Source organism: Molossus molossus, unplaced genomic scaffold (genome assembly GCF_014108415.1).
Source record: "Molossus molossus isolate mMolMol1 unplaced genomic scaffold, mMolMol1.p scaffold_m16_p_22, whole genome shotgun sequence".
NCBI lineage: Eukaryota > Metazoa > Chordata > Mammalia > Chiroptera > Molossidae > Molossus > Molossus molossus.
In genome coordinates, this window is record NW_023425358.1 from 25,815,831 (window position 1) to 25,838,328 (window position 22,498).

General features: G+C 47.3%; 1 protein-coding gene across 5 annotated transcripts in view; it reads right to left on the reverse strand.

Moving 5' to 3' along the window:
* SSH1 (slingshot protein phosphatase 1) overlaps positions 1-22,498 on the reverse strand; it is a 55,656-nt gene that overhangs the window by 20,258 nt on the left and 12,900 nt on the right. The window contains exons 3-7 of one of the 5 annotated variants that reach the window (XM_036276184.1): positions 12,468-12,821; positions 9,389-9,492; positions 3,504-3,568; positions 2,930-3,051; positions 742-810 (exon numbers count right to left, since the gene is read on the reverse strand). In XM_036276184.1, coding sequence (XP_036132077.1) covers positions 742-810; positions 2,930-3,051; positions 3,504-3,568; positions 9,389-9,492; positions 12,468-12,529 — 422 coding nt within the window. In that variant the 5' untranslated portion in view covers positions 12,530-12,821. Of the gene's footprint in view, positions 1-741; positions 811-2,929; positions 3,052-3,484; positions 3,569-9,388; positions 9,493-12,467; positions 12,822-17,775; positions 18,416-22,498 lie in introns of those variants that run through there. The other 4 variants (XM_036276185.1, XM_036276183.1, XM_036276186.1 and 1 more) reach the window with 4 other exon arrangements.

Consider the following 22,498-nt stretch of genomic DNA (forward strand, 5'->3'; position numbering starts at 1 on the left):
CTGGGAGACGATGGGGCAGGCCCACCGGGACACTCTGAGGACAAGTGTGTCTCACGCCGTCTGATGGGCGACTGCAGGCTGGCTGCATCAGATGAGGGCAAAGCAAGGAGGGAAAAGAAAGCTCGGCTCTCAATTCTGGAAGACTTGGTTTTAACCCAGCAAAAGGTGAGAGGCAATGACAGCATTTGACACCATCTTGTTTTTGCTCCTGCAACCGCCCGACCCACCTGCTACATTCTGCCCCACGCAGCCCATCAATCCTGTTTTTGGGAATTGCATGGAAAATATCCATGGCCCTTCCTCTCATCTACCTGCCCAGGATGAACTAAAGGATTCCTCCTCTGCAGCCCCCACAGCGGCGCCTGAAACACTGTTGTCCCTGCACCCCCAAAACTGCGAGCTCCTGCTGTGGCAGGTTTATCTGTGAACTTTCAGGGCCCAGCCTCAAATGGAGGGCACATCGTGAGCACGCATTTACTAAGTCCAGTGAATGAATGAACTTCACGCAGCAGTGATCTCCTGCCTTCTGCTTCCGCTGCTACTTCGTGACCCAGCCTGCCTTACATAATGTCCAGAAGGTCCCCTTCCTTGTGTGGCTCACTGGAGGGCCGTATTCCTTCACCCAAGCAACAGCCACATCACACATGATTCTATTGTTAACGATTAACCAGCGATGCCCAAACCAACTCGTGTTTCAGAGTTTACAATGAAGAAAAGGAACTTTTAAAGGGATCTGCTTACCCATCGCCATCAAGGTGGATTTTCGTGTCGCTCCACAGTCGGAGAACCATTCCAATAGTACAGCTTTTACTACGTAGGAGGAGAGAGATGTCTAGGGTTAGGGTTCACCTGCTCACACACAGACGTCCCTGTGTCTTTACCAGCCCATTCAGCTTACAGAGGGGACTGGCCCCTGACCTGGGTCTGGCTGCTGGGTGTGTCTGGGAGAAGCTCTTAGACTGTCTGTAGGGACTGCTCACCACTGAATTCTAGAAGACACGAGCTGAGATGGCCCCACTAGAGGGAGTTGTCAGTGACCCCTTCTTGGAGACAGTCACAAGGTACTCTGACCCCACCGTCTGGTGTGGTTGCAGCTCCATAAACATGAGGTCTCAGGGGACAAGGAGCAACCAGCTGACCACACAACCTCACGGCAGCAGGGGCGAAGCCACCAACGGCTGGCACACTCCTGGCACATGGCCAAACACATCCTGGGGTACACAGGCAAGTGGTGGCAGCCAACCCAGCCTCCTGTCCTGGGGTGCAGGGGAAGGGTTGCGTGCCAACACCGTTACTGGGGTTGTTTTCCAGACCTCTGTTTCTGTCTCTTTTGTGCAGCTGCTGTTTTAAGAACTCGCTTAATCTGCTTTTGTTTTGCTCGTCCTCACAGTGAAACGATACTTTGGAGACCGGCGCCGCTGAAACACGCTGAGGGAATGAAAGGGCTTTATCGGAGGGGCTCCTCAGATTATTACGGACATTCCTCAGGAATTCGAGAGAGTCGGCTTGTGAGAAACCGCTGTAACCATGCCAAGGCCAGCTCCGACAACCTCCAGGGATCTCCAGCTTACATCTCTGCTACCACTTAACAGCCCGCCCAGGGAGTAATGTTACGAGCTGTGACTGCAGACAGGGCGCTCTGGGCTCACGGAGCAGCCCCCCCCTCCCCCGGAGCGTCTACTGTGCTGGACTCTTCCACCCTCTGCTTCTGTATCTGTTTCAAGGCCTTCAGGGAAAATTAGACTGAGCCTTTCGTGTTAGGCCAATTCTCAGGTCCCACCCTGCAGTCCTACTCATTCTTGATGGGCTAATTATATTTCCTTTGCAGAACTGCAAAATACAGCTTGGGTTGAGACTCAGAGCTCCTGGAGCTTCTTGGCTGCCAGTGCTAGGGCAAGGCAAGGAGGAGACTCCTCAGGGCCCCAAACCGACACATCCTACCCCTGAACCTGCCCAACAGCCCACTCGTCCTTGACGATCTGGCTTAGCCAGTGCCTGCTGCAAGGCCTCTGGCCTGGCCCCTCTCCACTCACCCTCTCCTGTGCTCCCACACCCCTTACATCTCTGCACCCGGAGCCCATCTCCCTAGCATCTGTCTATGGCTCTCTTCTTCACCGAGCTCACAGGCTCTCTGAGGTCGAGAAGTGTGTGCACTTATGCTTCTTTGTTTACCTGGGCCTAGCCTATTGCCTCATACACAGGAGAATGCAAATAAACTGTGTGCTTAATGGATGAGTAGATTAATGAATGATGACTAAGGGGTGTCCATTTAATCTAGTTTTAACAAATCCAGGCTTTGCAATGATCTCACACGTATTAACTTATCCTAGATGTAAGAAAAGCCGTTTGCCTTCATTTCACACAAATAATAGAGTCTATGCAATAACGAACTTGGCTTCTAGTTATTGGGAAATTCCAAACCTCTCTTTAAGCCTCTGACCCAGGCCCGTCTCCAAGTACTTGGGAAGCCATGGGATAGCAATACTGGATAAGGCAGCTGACAGGATGCCTATCAAGCACCCACTTCTTACATGGGCCCGTCTGCCTGCGAGACGTCCTCCCTGCTTACTGGGCTGGCTGCTTTTACTTGGATGTTCACCATGGCTGACACTTCCTTCAGGAAGCCCTCCTGGCTGTGGTGCCCTCTTCTAGAGCACCCCCGATAGCACCCAGTGTTGGACCTCTAAGCACGGAGTAACTTTTCCATCCTCGCAGTAGACCCTGGGCTCTGAGAACAGACGGATCTAGCGCAGTACCCGGCACACGACAGCTGGAATGCCGTGCCGTGCTCTCCTGTTCCGGGGCACCCCGCCACCTGCCGTCACGCACCCCACTGTCATCTCCCAAGGATACAGGACCATGGAAATCTTTTCTCAGCATCAGTTCTTGTCCCCATCGCAGAAGGGGACCACTGTCCCATCAGACTCACCTCTCCTTACTGGAAAAGTCGACTCCCAGCAGGATACTCTCCTCCGTGTCCTGCCGCCCGCTGCTGTCCACCACCACCATGTACCGGACCCGCTCCGCCCAGGCGCTCTCCAAGCGCACGGCCTGCACGGCAGACACGCTTTCACTGGCCTGCCTTCGGGTCGTGCCCCCTTTCCTCGCCCAACCAAGATCAAGGACTTCTGCTTACTGCCTTTTCCGGGGAGTTTAGGAATTAAGGCGAGATTCTGAGGCACAGGAGCCACAGCCCATTCATCCCCCGAACGCGAGGGTCGGTGCCTGGCTCAGAGGAGACCCCACCTCAAGTTTGTTAAATGAGTGGATAATAAAATCCAGAGAACGAAGATGCCAGTTTAGCACAGGCTGACCTAGAGACTGGATACATCCCTTCTCTGGACCTTCTGGGTGCTGAGGAGCAAACTTCCCTCTGGCTTTTGTGAACAATTTAGGAGAATTTGCTAAAACATAACAGCTCACCCCCCTCACCACCATACCAATTGCTCATGAGTCAAATTTCACAATTAAAAATCAAACTTGCCACTCTTGTCTCTTCTTACCAGCTTGATTCTATCTTCACAACGCAGAAGGTTGATCATTACTTGAAGATGCTGGGGCAAATCACCTATTGGACCAACGAAGAAAGTCTTAGAAGGTCACCCACCTACTTTCCAGGCAGACATCTCTGAGAGGCTGATTTTACGGGCCTGGGAGAAGAGCTCAATGCCGAAATGTCTCTACCGACACCACGGGAGGAACATCACGAAACCATCGAGTCTCGATCTCAAGCTCTCTCTCCACTCCTGACATGTATAAGGAGGATGAGTGAGATACAGCTTTTGCCATGTTTTTAAAAGTTGCTTTTATTTTTCTGACATACTCACTACGTAGGTTTTTAAATTCAAAATTTGGTGAATACAGACATAAGCCCAGAGGAGAAATATTGTTAAATTCAAGCCAACATGACTTTGCAGGGTGGGGCAGCGGAGACCACGGACACGGACGAAGCAGGGGATTTGCCAGGAACTGGTCCGAAAGAGAGAGGGCTGGTGCCGCGGGTCCCCTTCGACTCTCCTGTGTTCCGCGGAGACAGACAGACTCCAAGACCAGGAGAGGAGATGTGTAAGTGACTCTGTGGACATGTCTAGTGCCCAGAGAAATAACCTGAGTACACAGCAATCTGTCATTTTTTTCTTTTCTTGCTAAAAATTACACTCTTTTCTTTTTTTCCCCCTTATGGAAATTTTTTTTTCTATTGATTTTTTTATTTTTTAGAGTAAAATGGAAGAGGGTAGAGAGAGAAAAAGAAACATCGATGTTGAGAGACACGTTGATTGGTTGCCTCCTGCACAGCCCTGGTGAGGGTCAGGGAAATGTGCAACCCGAGCCTGTGCCCTTGACCGGAATCGAACCCGTGGCACTTCGGTCAAGCCAAAGCTCTAACCGCTGAGCAAAACCAGCCAGGACTACCCCTTGGTTATTTAAAAGAGGCAGTCTTCCAGGGCCAGGTTTCGAACTTCTCTGAGTGGCCCCTTGTCCAGAAGGTGCCTCTGGGCTGGAGCGAGGGGAGCGGTTTCTCAGAGGTGGGAGTGTCCGCGGCCACGCAGGCCCCACCCAACAGGAGCTGTGTGCTCCAGGCAGACGGCCTGACACTGAGCTTCATAAGCTGGAAGCAGCAAGTGTGACTCTAATGCCGTTTTTCTCCTAGCGTATACATTTCCACAGAAATGTCTGCATGGGTTTCTTTCGAGGGGAAAAAGGGTTCATTGTACAGATGCTGATGTAGAAAAGTGCAAGGAATAACTCATAGAAAAATCTGTATTAATTTTATTTTATTTTTTTTTAATTAATTTTTTTTTTTTTTATTATCCTCACCCGAGGACACTTTTTCATTCTTTGTTCAGATAGAGCAGGAGGGAGAGAGAGAGAGTTTAGAGAAACATCAATGTGAAAGGGACACATCGAGTGGCTGCCACCCGCACGACCAACCAGGGCCGGGGACAAACTGCAACCGAGGTACATGCCCTTAACGGGAACCGAACCCGGGTCTCTCCAGACCGCAGGCTGTTGCTCTAACCGCTGAGCCAAACCGGCCAGGGCTGTATTAATTTTGATTTATGCAACACTCCAAGGCAGCGATATTCAACCTTTTTCATTTCACAACACACACAAATTACTAAAATTCTGTGGCACACCAAAATATATCTTTTTGCCAATCTGACAAAAAAATAGGTATAATTTTGATTCATTCACACTGGACGGCTATTGTTGTATTGGCTGTTATCATTTTTTAATTTGAAAATCTAAGGGAACAGAGGTCAGTGCACCTGACTAGTCAGGTATTGCATGTTTTAAAAATTCTTGTGGCACACCAGTTAAACACTGCAACCCTAAGGAAATAGAATTATCCTTTTTTTAATCCTCACCCAAGGATATTTTTCCATTTACTTTTAGACAGAGTGGGAGGGAGGGAGAGAGAAGAAGAGAGAGAGAGAGAGAGAGAGAGAGAGAGAGAGAGAGAGAGAGAATATCGATTGGTTGCCTCCCACATGACCCCGACCAGGGCTGGGGACACCAGGGCCAGGGACCAAACTGCAACCTAGGTATATGCGCTTGACCAGAATCAAACCCTTGACTCTTTGATCCTCGCAATGATGCTCTAACCACTGAACAAAACCGGCTAGGGCTAGAATTATCTTTTTTTTTAATTACTCTATAAAGCACAATTAGAACCCCAGGAAGATCAATATATAGGATTCATTCCTCTTGTAAAAGCATCTTTTAATTTTATGATGTCCAAACTGTACTTCCTGCGTCACAGAGGGATCAGGTTGTTAGAAAATTGTCCCTCACAAAATAAACCAACAAACAAAATAGAAACCGACTCACAGATACAGAGAAGAGACTGACAGCTGTCAGAGGGGAGGGGGCTGGAAAGCTGGGTGAGAAAGGTGAAGGGATTGAGCGGTGCAAATGGGCAGTTACAGACGGAGACTACGGCACAGGGAATGTAGTCAGTGATAGCGAGATAAATATGTATGGGGCCAGGTGGGTGTTCAAAGCAGTGGGGAACCACTCTGTATAGTACATCGTTTCCTAACCTCTTTATTGTACATCTGAAATTAATACAGAATAATATTGAATGTAAACTGTAATTGAAAAAAAAGAGAAAGTTGTCCTTTCTGTCTTTTCTCTCCATTACAGGATTCCATGGCGCACACACCTTATCGGCACCACTTTCTATAAGGAGTGACTTGGAGGTCAGGATTCACAGTAAAGGACACAGAGCTCCCCGAACCCTTCCTCTGCCTAACAGCACCTTCACCTGCCATGTCACCAATGCCACAATGGCTCACAACCACCACGGCTGGTTCTTGGCTTGCCTGGGCCCCACCACCACCCACTCTAAGTCACAGAAGCACACAGATGAAAGCAAAAACCAGTCCCTTGTCAGGTGGGTGCCTAAATGAAAGGGACATTCTCCACACAGATAGACTCTCAGTGGGACTGCCTGTGGCGATGTGGAACGGCTGATGGCCAGAAATCCCAACCTCAGCCTGGCATCCACAAACAGTCTATGTTGAAGTGTTAAGTACTTGCCAAAAAAAAAAAAAATCAGAGCATATAAGCACATAGTGCAGGCCCTAGCAAGAGGCTCAGATTGACTGGACTGGCTGACACGAATGCAATTACTTTTACCTGGACCGAATTAACCAGCCCTGTGTGGTGATTACTGACAGGACTGTGGGTCATCTAGGGGATGTGACGGTAGTTCTAGAAGAAAAGGAATTGACAGAAGTCTCGTCTGTGAATGCCCCAGGGTTGTTTACTGAAAGTCCTTGGACAGCCAGCAGTCCCTCTGCCTTTCTGAGCTCACCAGCCAGTCCAGACCCCAGGGGCAGAGGAGTTTACGAGCCAGTGGCTTTCTTCCTACTCTCACACATTCACGAAATGCATGATCCAGCTCGACTCAGGGCTCTTACAAAATAGTCCTGCGCGTCCTCATGCTTGCACACGGCATGAAAATATCGTTTGAGAGGAAGGAGACATTTTACACGGAGTGAAGAAAGCTTGGGCATTTGCTTTGTTGTACATGTTATGGTTAAGACATAAACAATGGTTAGGTTTCTAACAGGGCAAAACAGCAAATTCAAGAGTAAAGGTTCTGTTTATAGCTGTATTGTACGAGAAGTCACTGCAGTAATCATTATATCTACCACACACTGAGTACCTATGAGGAGGTAAATATGTTACCTGCATACATTTTAAATTCCATATCCTGAGGTTCTGGTAGTTGATGCGCATTGTAAAGATCCGGAAACTGAGGCTCAGAAGTTGACTATGACAACACAGTAAGCTGCAGAACTGAGATCAGAAGCCAGGTCTGTCTGGCTCCAAAGCACATGTCCTCTCCCCAAACCACAATGCCTCCTTGTGCAGGACAATTGTTTTCTTGGCTTAAAATAGACTTAAATCTTGATTATAAATATCATTAAGTGAAAATATTGATTGAGTCTTGGTGTTTGCTATAAATTGTAAGATATGAAATTCTAACCTCAGCACTCAGATCCAAAATGAGGCTGGATGACTTGAGGTTAGAAAAACAAAATGAACAGAGTGACAAGAAGACTGGCCCCAGTGGCTAGCGGCTTTGACCTGCTGTTCTGAATGCGACCTTCCAGCTCACATTCAGACGTGTGCCCCCATCCAAGAAGCAGCTGGAGCAGCTACCTACCTATTACAAAGATTAACTCATACACAAATGTCTTCTGACGTCTTCTTTTCAAATTGCCTTTAGTTTCAGAGACAATCACCAAAGTATTTTTACTTTATAGGCATTCCTTATTTGTTAGCTTTTGAACCTAAATTAATACTAGGTTCAATCCCTACTTGACCACTTTCTTACTCCCCAAACCAAACCCACCACTAAAAAAATAAAGACTTCCCATCTCAGTGCATGCCAAAGGCTTGTAAAAAATTCCTCGAATGGGGTTGGCTAGAGTTCTCTTTGCATTATAAAAGTAATACATCCTGTTACAGAAAGTTTGGAAACTAGAATTTAAAAACTTTACTACCTATAGGCCCAACACCCAGAGACAAGCAGTGTTATGGTTTCATTCTGTCTGAAGACCAGTTAAGAATCTATCTCTCGCCCTGGCCAGTTTGGCTCAGCGGTTAGAGCGTCGGCCTGCGGTCCGGAGAGACCTGGGTTCGGTTCCCGCTAAGGGCACGTACTTCGGTTGCAGTTTGTCCCCGGCCCTGGTTGGTCGTGCGGGTGGCAGCCACTCGATGTGTCCCTTCACATCGATGTTTCTCTCTCTCTCTCCCTCCCACTCTATCTGTACAAAAAAAAAAAAAATGGAAAAAATATCCTCGGGTGAGGATAAAAAATAAAAATAAAAAAAAGAATCTATCTCTCTGTTGGCACTGGGGTTCCCTCAGGCCCCAGCTAAATGAATGAGGATTCCATTAGTTCCTGGCTTTTTGGGGGGGGGGGGATACCCAGTCTGAACGTGTGTTGCTTAGTAAGGCCAGGCAGGCTATCAGCTGCTCATGTCAGATGTGCACTAAATTTTGTTTCTTTCTGGATGGTATTGGCAATGTTTAATAATTACTATTTTTTCATTCCACTGCCTTTTATAAAAACTTTTTCTTTTAGCCCTGGCCGGTTTGGCTCAGCGGTTGGAGCGTCGGCCTGCGGTACAGAGAGACCCGGGTTCGGTTCCTGCTAAGGGCACGTACCTCGGTTGCAGTTTGTCCCCGGCCCTGGTTGGTCGTGTGGGTGGCAGCCACTCGATGTGTCCCTTCACATCGATGTTTCTCTCTCTCTCTCTTCCTCTCTCTCCCTCCCGCTCTATCTGAACAAAAAAATGGAAAAATGTCCTCGGGTGAGGATAAAAAAAAAATATATATATATGTACAGAAAAACTTTTTCTTTTAGTATTAACTGTTGAGGAACAGTGGGTTGTAGAGAATGAGAGAAAAAAAGAAAGAAATTCTCTACATGAGAGTTTTCCAAATGTTCAGAGAAATGACAGCACCCCCAGACTACCAGGTATACAGCTCCTCAAGGTGGCTGTTTTCAAGGGGACAACACCTGACATAACATAATGTGTACTGGTACATTTGTTTAAAAAGTCATACTGCAATTTAAAATATGCAGTTAAGTGATAAACTGAGTGGGAAATCTTTACATCCAAACCAAGCGCTGCTGACTGCCTTCCTTGTTAGGTAGACATGAACTGTCCAAAGGGTCACCTGCTCCCAGTGCCACTGGCCAACATGCACCTGCCTGCTCACGAAAGGACTTCTACCTGTGCCAGTCGTTACAAACCTGGTCCCACTATTTCTCAGGCCTCGAAAACCAACAAACAGCTCACCCCAGGAATGGAAGGTTCCTCTAGCAGCACAGAAAATGAGCACCAATGTGAGAACAACAAATTACCTGCATGTTTGTGGGGGTGCTGGAGACTTCGCTGGCCTTGAGGGCTGTTTCCCTGTTGTAAGAAGAGGGCTGCTCCTTTCACCATGAAAAAGCTCTCACTTAAGCTGGGAAGAATAAAACCAGAGCACAGTTAGGCTGGAAACTCAGAGAGGAAAATGGGCAAAGACATGCTGCCGAAGAGATGCTGGAGTGTGGACAAACAGCATATAAAATTCAAGTGGGATAAAACAGCTTTTAGAAAATGTTCATGTAACCGTCTTCCCAGACCTTTGCTACAAGCTTGCTGCTGGAGACTGTGCACAATGAAACATGCTTCTGCTAAAACACCCAAGGTCTACGTGCGCTCTACAGAGCCAAGAGCCCTTTCCTGCAGAATACTAAGGGGATCTCACTGTAATACAACATCTTCCAAAAATAGGGACTGACTCTCTGTTAGGACAGGGTGATTCACTTGGTGAATTTTTCATAGTCTTGCTGTTGATCTCTGTTTCTAACTCCATGACTTTGAACAACTTCACTGCTTCTTGGTGCCTTCCCTTTACGGAATACAAGGAAGAGGAAAGTACACTTTCGCTATATGTTTGCATCACATTGTTGACCGGCAATTTTACGCAGAACTTATCTCAAGTCATCAGGTATTTTTTCATAACTGAGTATGAAAGTGAAACAATCTAAATAAACTTCAGTTTATTTATACATAATGAATAAACTTTATTTATACATAATGAATTTAAATAAAACTCTGTACATATCTGCTACATACTATATTTTACACATATTATAATTTTAGTAATTTTTATTGCTGTGCTATACCGTATAGCAATCACCTACGTGTAATGGTACCAACATGTTTTGCAAATATATCTGGTTTCACTGTGCTTTCGTGTAGGGGTAACTCCTGCTTAGGTACATACAAAGACTGAAATTTTAGAAGAAAGTAATCCAAAAGAGGCCTAATTTTATACAGTCTGTCTTCATTAGATGTATTTTGTGAATTATCACTAAGATGGAAAAATGTGAGAATTTGCTTGAACCTCATTCTGCTCATAGTTTTAGGAAATATTGGAACTTCAACCAAAGGGTCTGTTGACCAGTAATCCCTCCAATGTGATTTCTTTCGTTTATCCCATCAATATCAACAGACCGAGAAACTTCTTTACAAGTTAACTTGGGAGCGGTCAACGTTTGAGCATGAAAACACGAGTTAGCTTGTGAGCAGTCAACAATGTGTTAAGAAAATGAGTGACTATTGACCTGTGATTTAACTGAGTCAAGGCTGCTGCATCCACTAATGCTGCAGACAACCTCAAGTCAACCCAATGAATTTCTCAGTAGAATGAACCTTCGGTCCTGTTATTTTAATTACCAACAATATTTACATTCAACCTATAACTTAAAAGTTTGCAATTAAAATTTTTTCAAGCCCTAGCCGGTTTGGCTCAGCGGTTAGAACGTCGGCCTGTGGTCCAGAGAGACCCGGGTTCGGTTCCCGCCAAGGGCATGTACCTCGGTTGCAGTTTGTCTCCGGCCCTGGTTGGGTCGTGTGGGTGACAGCCACTCAATGTGTCCATTTCACGTTGATGTTTCTCTCTCTCTCTCTCTGTCTCCCTCTCCCTCTCTCTCTTTCCCGCTCTATCTGAACAAAAAAATGGAAAAATGTCCTCAGCTGAGGATAAAAAAAAATTTAAAAATTAAATTTTTTCAAGATTTCCAAACACTTCAAAAAAATCTTTAGCTTGTGCAGAAATTTAGACTGTATAAAGTGACTGACTGTATTATCTATTAATTACTACCAATTATCCAAAAATATCATCAACTCTGAAAACTACCCATAAAATACACCAAAATTATTAACAGTGTTTTTTGATGGGTTGGACTATCTATGATAATCTTCTTCCTACCTCTTAGTATCTTCTAAATCTGCTACACTGAGCAAAAATTAACTTTTAAAAATGATTATGTTTTTTATTTTCAAAGTAATAGAAAACATACACTACATGTTACAATGGAAAAAGCACTTTATTTTTATTAATTTTGTGAAAGAAGATCACAGCTTAAATTTTAGGAAACTGTAAAAACCATCAATTCTCTTTTGAGCAACCAATTAACATATAAATGATTTGGAGAGAAAATCTCTAAGAAAACCCAGCACTTTTTTTTGTTTGTTTTAACAGAGAACAAATCAATTCCTGATAGAAACACAACAACGTCTTCCGTAACATAAAAAAAGCAAGATCACCTTTGCCCCAGACATCTAACGTGAGTAGTTAAACGTTCTAATCCTGGAATAGAAAACTAGGTTAAGTCTAATATGTAACTCTAGGTGCTAAGAAAACTCACCACACAAACGAGCAAGTAAGTCAGCAAACCCTGGAATCAGAAAAATGGTTATCTTCTAGAATGTAAGTCCACAATCAAATCTGCTGGTTTTCCTGGGTTGGATTCCTATGCTAAAAATAGGGACTGCTCAGATATCAAGTAATAAGGCCGAGTTCTGCCTCTCTTATTTGGGCCTTTGAATTACTGATAACTGGCTTTGCAGATTTCGTAACACCAGTGCTTTACATCACTTCTTTATTTATGCTCACGACTGTACCGCCAAGCCATTCTTCCCACCTATTAGTCATATACTTGTGCTGCAAGTTACAAGTGCCGAGGAGCCCAGGATGATAAATAATGGAAGAAATGAGAAGCATCCTCTCTTTGCTGTCTCGCTCTCGCCCACGAAGGCAAGAAGCTCTTTAGCACCCATCTGACCAACTTGAAATCCAGGCTATCTTATTTTAGCAGGCGGCAGAATCACCCAACACTCTTCTACCCTTCAAACTTGTTGCCTTCTCTTTCCTTAAAATTTCACAACCACGTTTGTTTTCCGAACTATTCTGTTTTAGACACAGATCACATACTACTTATTCTTAGCAAAATCTGAGAGAGCTGCCCAAGGGACTCCAAAACCCATGAAACTTCACAACCGGTTCCTCGAAGAAGCTAGGGAAAATTTTTGCAAGGCAACATCAGCCTCTTTTGTTCGTGAGTTTAAAAAAAAAGAAAAGAAAGAAAAACAAAAATCCATACTGACCAGAAACCCAAGCACTCTGGAAACAGCCAGCCATTAACAGTGACCTTTGCCTTAGAAATCATGGGCAAAAATTCCCCTTGGTTTCCCTTGCACTTCCTTTGGAAAAAACGGGGAACAATGCAGAAGAATAGGCTGGTTTTATCCCGTGATCACTGACAAGGCCAGTTGTTCCTCAGGGTTCCTGAGACGGATGCAGAGCCAGGGCCTCCCGTCTACACATGAAGTCGGGGAGCCGCAGGGATGGGTCCTGGAACACTTTGTCTCTGTCCTCCTCCCGGGCGGAAAGAGTGAGACTGGAAGCGGTGGGGCAGCCCAGAGAACACATCGTTGCAAGTCTGTGCCATCGCCCTGCGCCTGGGGGGACAGTGAGAGGACTCAGCGCGAGGATGACCGCACACGATGACTCCCGAGGCCAAGAGGGCACAGAGCAGGGGCAGTCACAGGATTCATAACAACAAGACGCAGATATTCTTTGTGACCCTGTTTCCGTCTTCTGTTCTGAGCTCACTGCAGGCCCAGAGCCTCACGTGCCCTCTGGGTGGCCGAAGTGAAGGCTATTTTTGCTGCCAGGGCTCCATGGGGCTCTCTCCGCCAGGCTTACCACCGGAGGCCCATCCCCAGACCCATTGGTCTCAAGGCGCCCACCTGGGGAAGGAGGCCCTTTAACAGATCCACTCTGGCAATGGCACACACACTCTCCTAGGTACTCGGGAAAGAAGGACAAAACCACAAACCACCCACCCCAGCTACAGAAAACCAGCCATCTCCTCAGATATACGGGGGTCCTGAAAAGGGTGACTCAGGTTCCAGAGGTCAGACCCAGACACAAAACTGAACTGTTTTCCTCCGTCGCTGTAAGAAAAAATCTTGAATTAAAAAAACAAAGTCAGCCCTCCCCCACCCCCATCCTCCAGGCTGTTATGTCCACAGGACAAGCATGTCCTCAGACTCCGGTTCCTGCTGCTCCAGAAGACGACACGAGCGGCAACTTTCTACCCGGCACTGCAGACAGAGAGGAAACCTCAATCGCTGCTCCTCAGAAACCCCCAGGCCTCAGAGCATCAACAGCCAGGCACCCAGACACCGAGACGGGGCAGGAAAACAGAGACCGGCGGTGGTGATACGTACTAACTGGAAACCTCTGAAGGGCAGAAGTAAGGTGGTGGCTGAAGGGAGACGTAGAAGTCGGTAAAATAAAAAAGGTTCATGACTGCTGTGGTCACATGTTGAAGGACCCCGGGCTCCCGCCCTCCACTCGCTCGGAGAAAGCAGAAAGGTGAGGAAGAGGCTGGTCCTTCAGCAAGGAGCCCTCGGCCTCAGAGGATGCTCCCACCCAGAGAGCAAATGGCTCTTGTGGAACCCTCGTCTTCCCCTGATATTTGGGCTGAAGAAAAAGGCCCTTGTCCCTGCACATGCTGATGAAAGAGGGCCATTCAGAGGGAGCAAAGCAGCTGAAGTTCCCCTAATCACTTTCCTCCCACGGCTGTTTAGGCCTCAGCAACATGCAAGAGGGTGTGTACTAGAAATCGTGAGGGCAAACAGCTGGCCGCCCGGTCACAGACCCCGAGCGACCAGGACCCCTTGCTTGCTGCCATCGACATATTGAAGGATTTCTATCAAAACACCATCCATTCACCCGACAGCGACTGTGGGCAGCTGCCACAGTTACTTGGCACTTTCAGAAGCACGCTTACATTCTGGAAATTCTTCAGTCAAGCTAATTGCTACTTGAGGAGGCAAGTCTGGGGAGGGGGCGTTTCAAGAAGAGGAGACTCCACGTGCGCACACTGAGGAGCTTTGACACCTGCATGCCGGGTGCTCAGGACAGGACAGGCTGCAAAGGCAAAGCAAGCCCAGGTCGTTGAGGGCCTGGCCCAGGACCCTGAAACACACCCGGCAGCAGCCAGCCAGGAGCTGTCTGTTTTCAGCGCTTCTTTCAGCCGGTGAAATAAAGTAAGGATACAAATAACCATAATACAGGGCAGAATGGGATACATACCCTAAGAAAGGAAATAACTGAGGAAGGTCTTATCTGGAAGCTTCCCCCAGCTCCCAAATCCTCACCAAAGGATTAAGTGAAACGCATACTACAATTCTTATTTTGCAGCTGAGGATACAGCTTGCCCAGGAGCATACATCTTTACCAGATGGGACTAAACCCAAGTATGTCTGTCCCACACCCACCTTCTTGGCCCTTGGAATGCCCATCGTCCCTACCCGTCCAGACGGCTAACTGCAGTGCAGCTGCTTTGGTTCCACTAAAGCACAAGTCACTGCGAGGTCAGAACACGACTGGTCTTCAGTGCTTGTCCCCAGCACGTGGAAGCATCGTTTGCAGGAAACAGAGAGAAGGAACTGTGCAAGAAAACAGGACCTCAGGAAGAGAAGCCTCGGTGTTGGAGTTCTTCCACCAGCCCTGGGGACAAGCAGAAGGCTTGCGGGACCACCCCAATCACCCTGCCCACAACCACCAAGGGTCATTCGACCCTTCCAGACTGGATGGGGATCCTGCAGAGTTCCGTGGGTGGCACAGAACTGCTTCTCATCAACAGCACTGTCATTACCAAGCACCTGCCACACGGCAGAGGCTGTACCAGGCACTTAGCTATGCCAAGGCGTCTAGCTCCCACAGCTCTGAGGGGCAGGCATAGTTTTCTTCCTATGATAACTTCAGGAAGCCAGTCAAACTCCTGAAATAGTCTCCAGGGACAGCGAGGGCAACCTCATTTTTAACCAACTCCCTTAGTGAGTCTGGTACACATCGAAGTTTAAGAAAACAAAATACACTGGTCTGGGTTGTAATTTATGTTCTACTACATGTATGTTCTGATATTCACTTACAAGATTCTATTTATTCATTCAAATAGCAAAAATATTTGCAGACTAAGAAGTACAGTGCTAAGCCAAGCCTGCCCAAGTGTCCACTGGGGCAAAGGTAATGATCCTCTTTTAAGGGAACGGTATATGTTTGGGTGGTTTGGGTGTGTGCCAGGCCACTTAGAAACTTAACTCCTTGAAAAACAGAACTAAGAAGTGTAGCAACACCACACTAGAGAAAATTATGTTCATGCCCCAATTTCCACCTCTGGCTATCCATCTGAAGAACCAAAGAAACTTCTAAAACATATTCATGCCCAGGCCAGTCCTTAACTGATTCTAATCCAAAAGGTCTGCAGTAAGTCTGGAGCAGCTGCTTTTCAGAGGGTCCAGAGGTGCTGCTGACACACAGCCAGGACCGAGAACCCCCGAATCTCACAGTAGCAGAAGACAGAGGAAACTGTGTCTCCCCCAGGCCTCATTAAAATCCCTTCCACATAGTAGGTGCACGATAAATGTTTTCTACTGCTGAAAGATACCACTGCTAATCACGCACAGTCCACTCAGGAGAGGAACACAATTAGGTACAATGAAGGAGGTCATGCCAGGTCAAAAAACAAAATAATACCCTCCTTGGAAGCAGCAGAACAGGTTGGCAGGTAAGCGTGAGGGCCCATCTTCAACCAAATACTTTCAGAGTCACAAGTGTCCCTGCCCTTGAAAGGCAGCCCTGCATTGTAATGATATGAAATGACAATAATAACCACAGATCAGACCTCTGATAAGCTCTGCTGTTTACAGAGCACTCGAGCTAATGTCAACTGATCTGATCTTCCAGAAACTCTTCCAGGTAGACTGAGCCAGCATTGTTATGCTCGCTTTATTGATGAGGAAATAGGGAGTTACTTCAAAGGTACGATTTTAGGACTTCTGACACTGTGTCTTACACAGAATTGGAGAATGTGAGCCTAAAGCACAGGCTCTGAAAAGGGTCCCAAATGGATTGGACTGGTTGATACAAACTGAGCTACCTTTTTGTGGATAGAATTAACCCTTGATTGCACTTGGATGTGATGGTAAGTCCGGAAAATAGGGGAAGATGTGAAGGTGGGTATCGATGAACACTCCCAACAGGAGGTTCTGTTCATTCCACTTAGACACACAAATATCTACTGCATCTGCTCAGTGCTCAGCCCTGGGCATTCAGAAATGAGACAGACATGGTTCCTGCCCTTGAGCAACATGACATTCTAGTGGGTCACACAGACACAGGACAGTAAATAGTAGAGGAACATACAGAGTTCTGCAGGAGCACACAGGCTTGCACGCACATGTGCACACACACAAAAGATGCCTTGCCTGGGGGTTCAGGGAGATCTCCCTGGAAGAAACAACCCCAATCTGGGCTTCGAAGGTTCAATGAACAGTGAAGAGGGGAGCAGGAAAGTTGGAAGATTGTTGCACCTCCCCTATAGTGAACAGAGGAGGATTTGTAAAAGGCCCCTGCATTCATAAATATCTATTCTGGTTTATAAGTCAGTTTCTTATCACTTTGGTTAGTATGAATTGGTTTCTTGGAGAACTTGATCATCCCTGAGTGTGGTAATAAATTCAAGTTTCAGGACACGCAAAGCTAAGAACCAAACCTTGGGCTTCTGGTTGAGCCATCAAGTTGTCAACCTAAGATGTTCTCAGCACCTGAACATCTGGTACACCATACACACTCAATGAGTTTTGTTTTCAGTAAGTAAAAATGATACCTTCAATATGAACGGTGCTTTATAGTTTATAGAGGGCTTGCTCCTACATTTTTGCTTGTAATTCTTACAAGAATGAGTTTTCATTCTTCTGCAGAGGTAGGGAACCTTTTTTCTGCCAAGGGCCATTTGGATATTTATAACATCATTTGCAGGCCATACAAAATTGTCAACTTAAAAATTAGCCTGCTCTATTTGGTCAGTCTAATTTGGTGAGGTGTGTGATATTAGCTGGTATTGATTTCGCGGGCCTTATGTGGCCCATGGGTTGGGCGTTCCCCATCTGTTCTAATGAAAGAACCAAGACAGAGAAGAGAAATGAACTTATCTGTGGTCATATGGCTAACAAGGGCAGAAGTGGACTGAGAGGCTCTAAGTTCGGTACTCTTCCTGCAGAATCCCTAGGTCAGAGGGCAGGACGGTCTGACCTGCAGCAACCACTACTAATGATGGTTTAGACAGATACAGAACCCCATTCCTAGCAGAGTGAAGTTTATGAATCTGTAAAGGAGATGGAAGACTATCTGGAGAAGGCTAAGAAGGCTGCAGGGGGAGACAGAAGATTCCTTCCATTGCTCTCCCACAGGTTCTCCTCTCATTTTGAATTCACGTTCAAGTTACAAAGACCCTGAGTTGTACCAAGGCCTTGTTTTGTATTGTGTGCTCCACAGTACAGTCTGGCAGCGCATGTTCCAAAGACCATTCCTCAGAGCATAAGAAAACAAGAAACTCACCTGACACACCTACCAGCTAGGGCTCCCAGTTTGCTCCTTTAAACACTTAATGTTGAGACCAGGGAAATTCCAGCTCTGCAGGGCATTATGCTTAGGGAATGGGGTCACAGGCAAGAAATGCTGGCAGGGCATTACAAATGTCTTTGCTGCTGGGCCATGTATTGTTTGGCTCGAAGGCGTAGGCTTCTCTCAGACAGAAGGAATGTCCAGAAGTATTTCAGACAGTGAGAGACGTTCTCTGAAGCCAGCGACACAGCTTTCCTTCATACCAATGGGTAGGAGCAAGCAGCTGAATATACTAGCAAGCTCACAAAAGCAGGATTTTTCCCACTGCATAAATAAGACAGCAAATGATGTGTTTTGAGTTGGCCGGATAAACCTTAGGACAATTCCTTGATGGCCCTACAAGTGCCCTCAGGCCCCGCCTACAGAAGCCAGAACTAGCGCCATGTTGCTCTGTACATCTGGTATACCAGGATCGAGGTGCCCTTGGTTAGGGTACTGTGCAGGAAGCGCAGTGGCAGCAGAGACAATCTAGCTGGCCAGAAATAACAGGCACACAGAGGAAATGTTTTCAAAACAACTCAAAAATTCCAAGAATGGATTATCTCCACCATCCCAGGTTCTTAGTCCTTTCTTTGGTATGCAGCCCCATCCCATATTCATCAGTCGCCACCGCCTAACCTTTCCAGGGCCCCCTTCCTTCCCAGTCCCTTAGTCACCACTCCTGTTCTGCCCTTCTCACCACTGGGAGCCATGCAACATCCACGGGGCGCACTGTGTACCCGGCTCTGTGCTCAGTACCCAATGTCCCTGCACGGCAGTGCTGGCCAATAAAATGGACGTTTTCTACCTGTGCCCTCCAATGTGATCGCCACTAGCCATGGGTGCCTACTCAACACTTAAAATGTAGTAAGTGAGCCCTGGCCGGTTTTGCTCAGCAGTTAGAGCCTCGGCCTGTGGTCCAAAGAGACCCGGGTTCGGTTCCCGCTAAGGGCACATACCTCAGTTGCAGTTTGTCCCCGGCCCTGGTTGGGTTGTGTGGGTGGCAACCACTCAATGTGTCCCTTTCATGTCAATCTTTCTCTCTCTCTTTCTCTCTGTCTCTTCCTCCCTCCCTCCCTCCCACTCTACCTGAACAAAAAAATACAAAAATGTCCTCGGGTAAGGATAAAAAAAAAAAATGTAGTAAATGTGACCAGTAAAATAATTTGTCTTTTTTATTTTTATTTTTTTCTTTATTGATTTTTAGAGAGAAAGGGAGAGAGACAGAGAGATAGAAACATCAATGAGAGAGAACATCAACTGGCTGCCTCCTGCATGCCCCACACCAGGGATTGGGCCCACAACCGGGGCGTGTGTCCTGACGGGAATCAAACTGGTGACCTCTTGGTGCACAGGTTGATGCTCAACCACTGAGCCACACCAGCTGGGCTTTTCTCTCTCTCTCTCACCAGCTGGGCTCTTTTCTCTCTCTCTCTCTCTTAAGCAACCTCAGTCAGTACTTAAGCATGGGAGTGAGGAAGGTAATGGTACTGCACCTTGTGGGGAAGGGGCAAGGGAGAGGGGAAAGGTTTGGGCATACTCCCAGGAGGAGAGCCTGAATGTGTCATTTTACTTAACTTCAGTTAAATTAAGTTTTAAACAGCCACGCATGGCTGGCAGCCCTGGAACAGGCCAGCATTGCTCCAGGAGCTCGAGGCTAATGAGAATCAGCGCAGGGGCCTCTGGCCTGTAACCCACTCTGCACAGGTCCTAACCACCGCTCTTGTTACATTACTTCCCAGCTCCAGGACTTTCAAGATGTGGCCTCTATGGAGTCATCATCTTGTGCTGGCTTTCTACAGTAGCCACAATTAGCCCTTAGAGGTTGCTACCCTAAATGTCATTCATCTGACACCCCCTGACCTCAAGGAGCTTATAATACAATTGGAAAAAGGACTCTGTCCTAAAAACCTTCCTTGTATTACCTTTCACACTGTTTCTCCCATACTCCATTCTCTGCTCTATCCCTACCTATGCCATTGTCCTCATAAACTCTTCTTCTCTGGGTCTCTATTCACAGCCTTCTCCCTCTCTCATTGCCTCCCCAGGTCATGCCAACCTTTCAGCTCCACGCCTTCTCCCTCCCCACCCTGGCCACAAGCCACTGGCTCTTCCCTTTCAGCATGTCATAGCACCGTCTCTCATTTTGCAGGTAAGGAACCTGAGGCTAAGAGGTGAAGTCACAGGAGCCCAAGCCCCTGTTCCCAGACTGCTCCTAGACCGATGTACCTACTAACTGGTGGTGAAGTGGTCTTCATGTCAGTGTACTTTAACTTCACAGTGGGACTTGGCCAGGACACACACAATTTTCAAAATCTCCTTCCCTGTATGAGACACAGTAGATTCTAAGTAAATACCCATAAAGGAGTATGTCCTCCTCTCCAGTCTCACGGCACGTTCTTAGTCATTTCATGACTAACTCACCTTCGTAATCCCTGAGAAGCTGGAGCTGTGAGCGCTCACCACGCACAGGATGAACTGGACAAGGAAGAGTCACAAGTCAATGCCCTAAGTGGAGTCACAGTCACCCGGTGGTTGAGTCCTCTTGGCAACCAAGTGCTTCAAACAACACAACTAAGTTCTCCACATCACCTCGGTGTCCTGAGACCCAGGCTATGACTTCTCCTTCTCCAGACCCCTCTCAGAGCCCAGAAGATAGTGCACGCTCGGTGAATGTAACACTGGTAACGAACATCTGTGCTGAGTGCCAGGCTAAGCGCTTTATACATACTACCTCACCAAATGCTCAGCATCCATCTGCATATTATACCCAGGGACACTGAGGCTCAGAGAGGTGATGTCTCTTGCCAAGCTCACACAGCCAAGACGAGGAGAAGCCAGGAGAGGAACCAGGCACCTGGCTCTGCAGCATGGCACCTGTGCTGATCACACCTCGGGAAACACAGCATCAAAAAAGTCCTTTTCTTTCCCCAACAATTCAGACCTAACACAATCAGGAGCGTAGAGCAAGGCGGGATTAAGATCATTTCGCTGGTCATTGTCACTGTCCTACTTCCTGGTTTTCTCCTTCCATCTTGGACACTTTCTCCCTCACCAACGGAGAGCTCTCCCTGCCTTAGGGCTACTTCCCCTCTTCGCGTTTTCCGGAGTGGCGGCAGCCTTGACTCGTGCACTAGGCAGTGGAAAACGACGGGATGCTCTGCTCTCCCAGCTCCTCCTGGTGTACATCTGTCCAGATTTTGTGGACCTCACACACACACAGCTCTAGCCCATGTAAGACCTAATTTTAACATTTTCCTGCTCTGAGACCATACTTTGGAACAGCGAGGGGCCAGCCTGCCCATGCGCGCCTCCCATTGTGAAGGGCACGCAAAGTCAGGATGCTGCAGGCCTGCAGGATGTGACTCAGCATCCTGTTTTCAATGTTTGGGGCGACCAGCCTTGGCACTGAGCACTGCAGCTGACTTCACCTCTCAGGACCACAAATACCCAGGTTAATTGGCGGGATGGGCACACAGTATCAGCGCTCTCTGTGGGCCTCAGAGCCCACACCCTGACTGTCCACCCCTCTCACTTGGGTTTCCGTATGAACACCCACAATTTATCAGGATTATCAGGGTGTCTATCAAGAACTGTTCTTCAGAAGTACTGACCTGGCAGTATTTTAAGGACACCATGAATCAAGCAACTGACCTTGTTTCTCCCTTTGTCTTGACTCCTAGGAAGCTCTAAGTCAGATTGGTAGCCAAACTCTGGTAACTGTAGCAACATTATGCCTTACGTCCCACATAAAAACCTTCCTTGACTTCATCTTCATTTCCCCTTTCTCCCTGTCCCACTTTTCTAATTTTAAAATACATTGTTTCTATGAATTTTTAAGTTGTTTCAAATCCCTGTCCAGCAGAGCCACGGCAGACATGGCTCACGCTGCCTCCGGAGGTCAAGACTCCTTTTTAACGTTGCGTGGAGTCCCCAGCATTCAGCACAGAACCGGCACATACGCAGGCCCCACATTTACATTGGCTAAACTAATCATAAAGCATACAGTTAAATAAGAACTGCCCCCATTACCATATTGCTCCTCCCTCCTACGGCACGTGGCGGGGCCTGCCCGGGAGCGCCCGGGCTTGGGGAGCAGCTGCCTTGGGGAGCCCTCTCGCTCAACCCCAGCCCTGAAGAGCCACTCCCAAACTTCACTTGCAACAGACCCGGAAGAGAACAGGTGGGTCTGGACATTGTGGAAGTGACGAGTGATTTCCAGGAGTGGCTGCTGGCCTGATTCTCTCAGAACCGTACCTACGGTCCCCTCCCTTGTGGGAATTCTGACCGGGCCCAGGTTTGGGGAGACGCCCTGAGAACTCTTGGCATGTGCAAGCCCTGCCTGGGATTCCTTCTGCCAGCACAGGGTGGCCCCCCTGGCGGGAAACACCAACCCTTTCCTAACGGGACCTCCGACAACCTTCTTTGAAACAAAAGTCTTTTTAAAAATAGCTTTGAAAGTAGCCATTCATGAAAAAAAATCTGTAAAAATAAAAATATAAGACACGATGAAAGTCTGGTACAAAGTTCAGTAGAACTTGGAGGGAAATAGGTCAAGCATTGGTTGTTTTTCCTCTGAGCTTCCACTTGGTTGACCTTTTGACCTTCATGGGGAAATGGCCTTGAGTCCACCCATGGAGGAGAAGCTGGTCAGGAAGGGTGGCAGGGGGGACTCTCA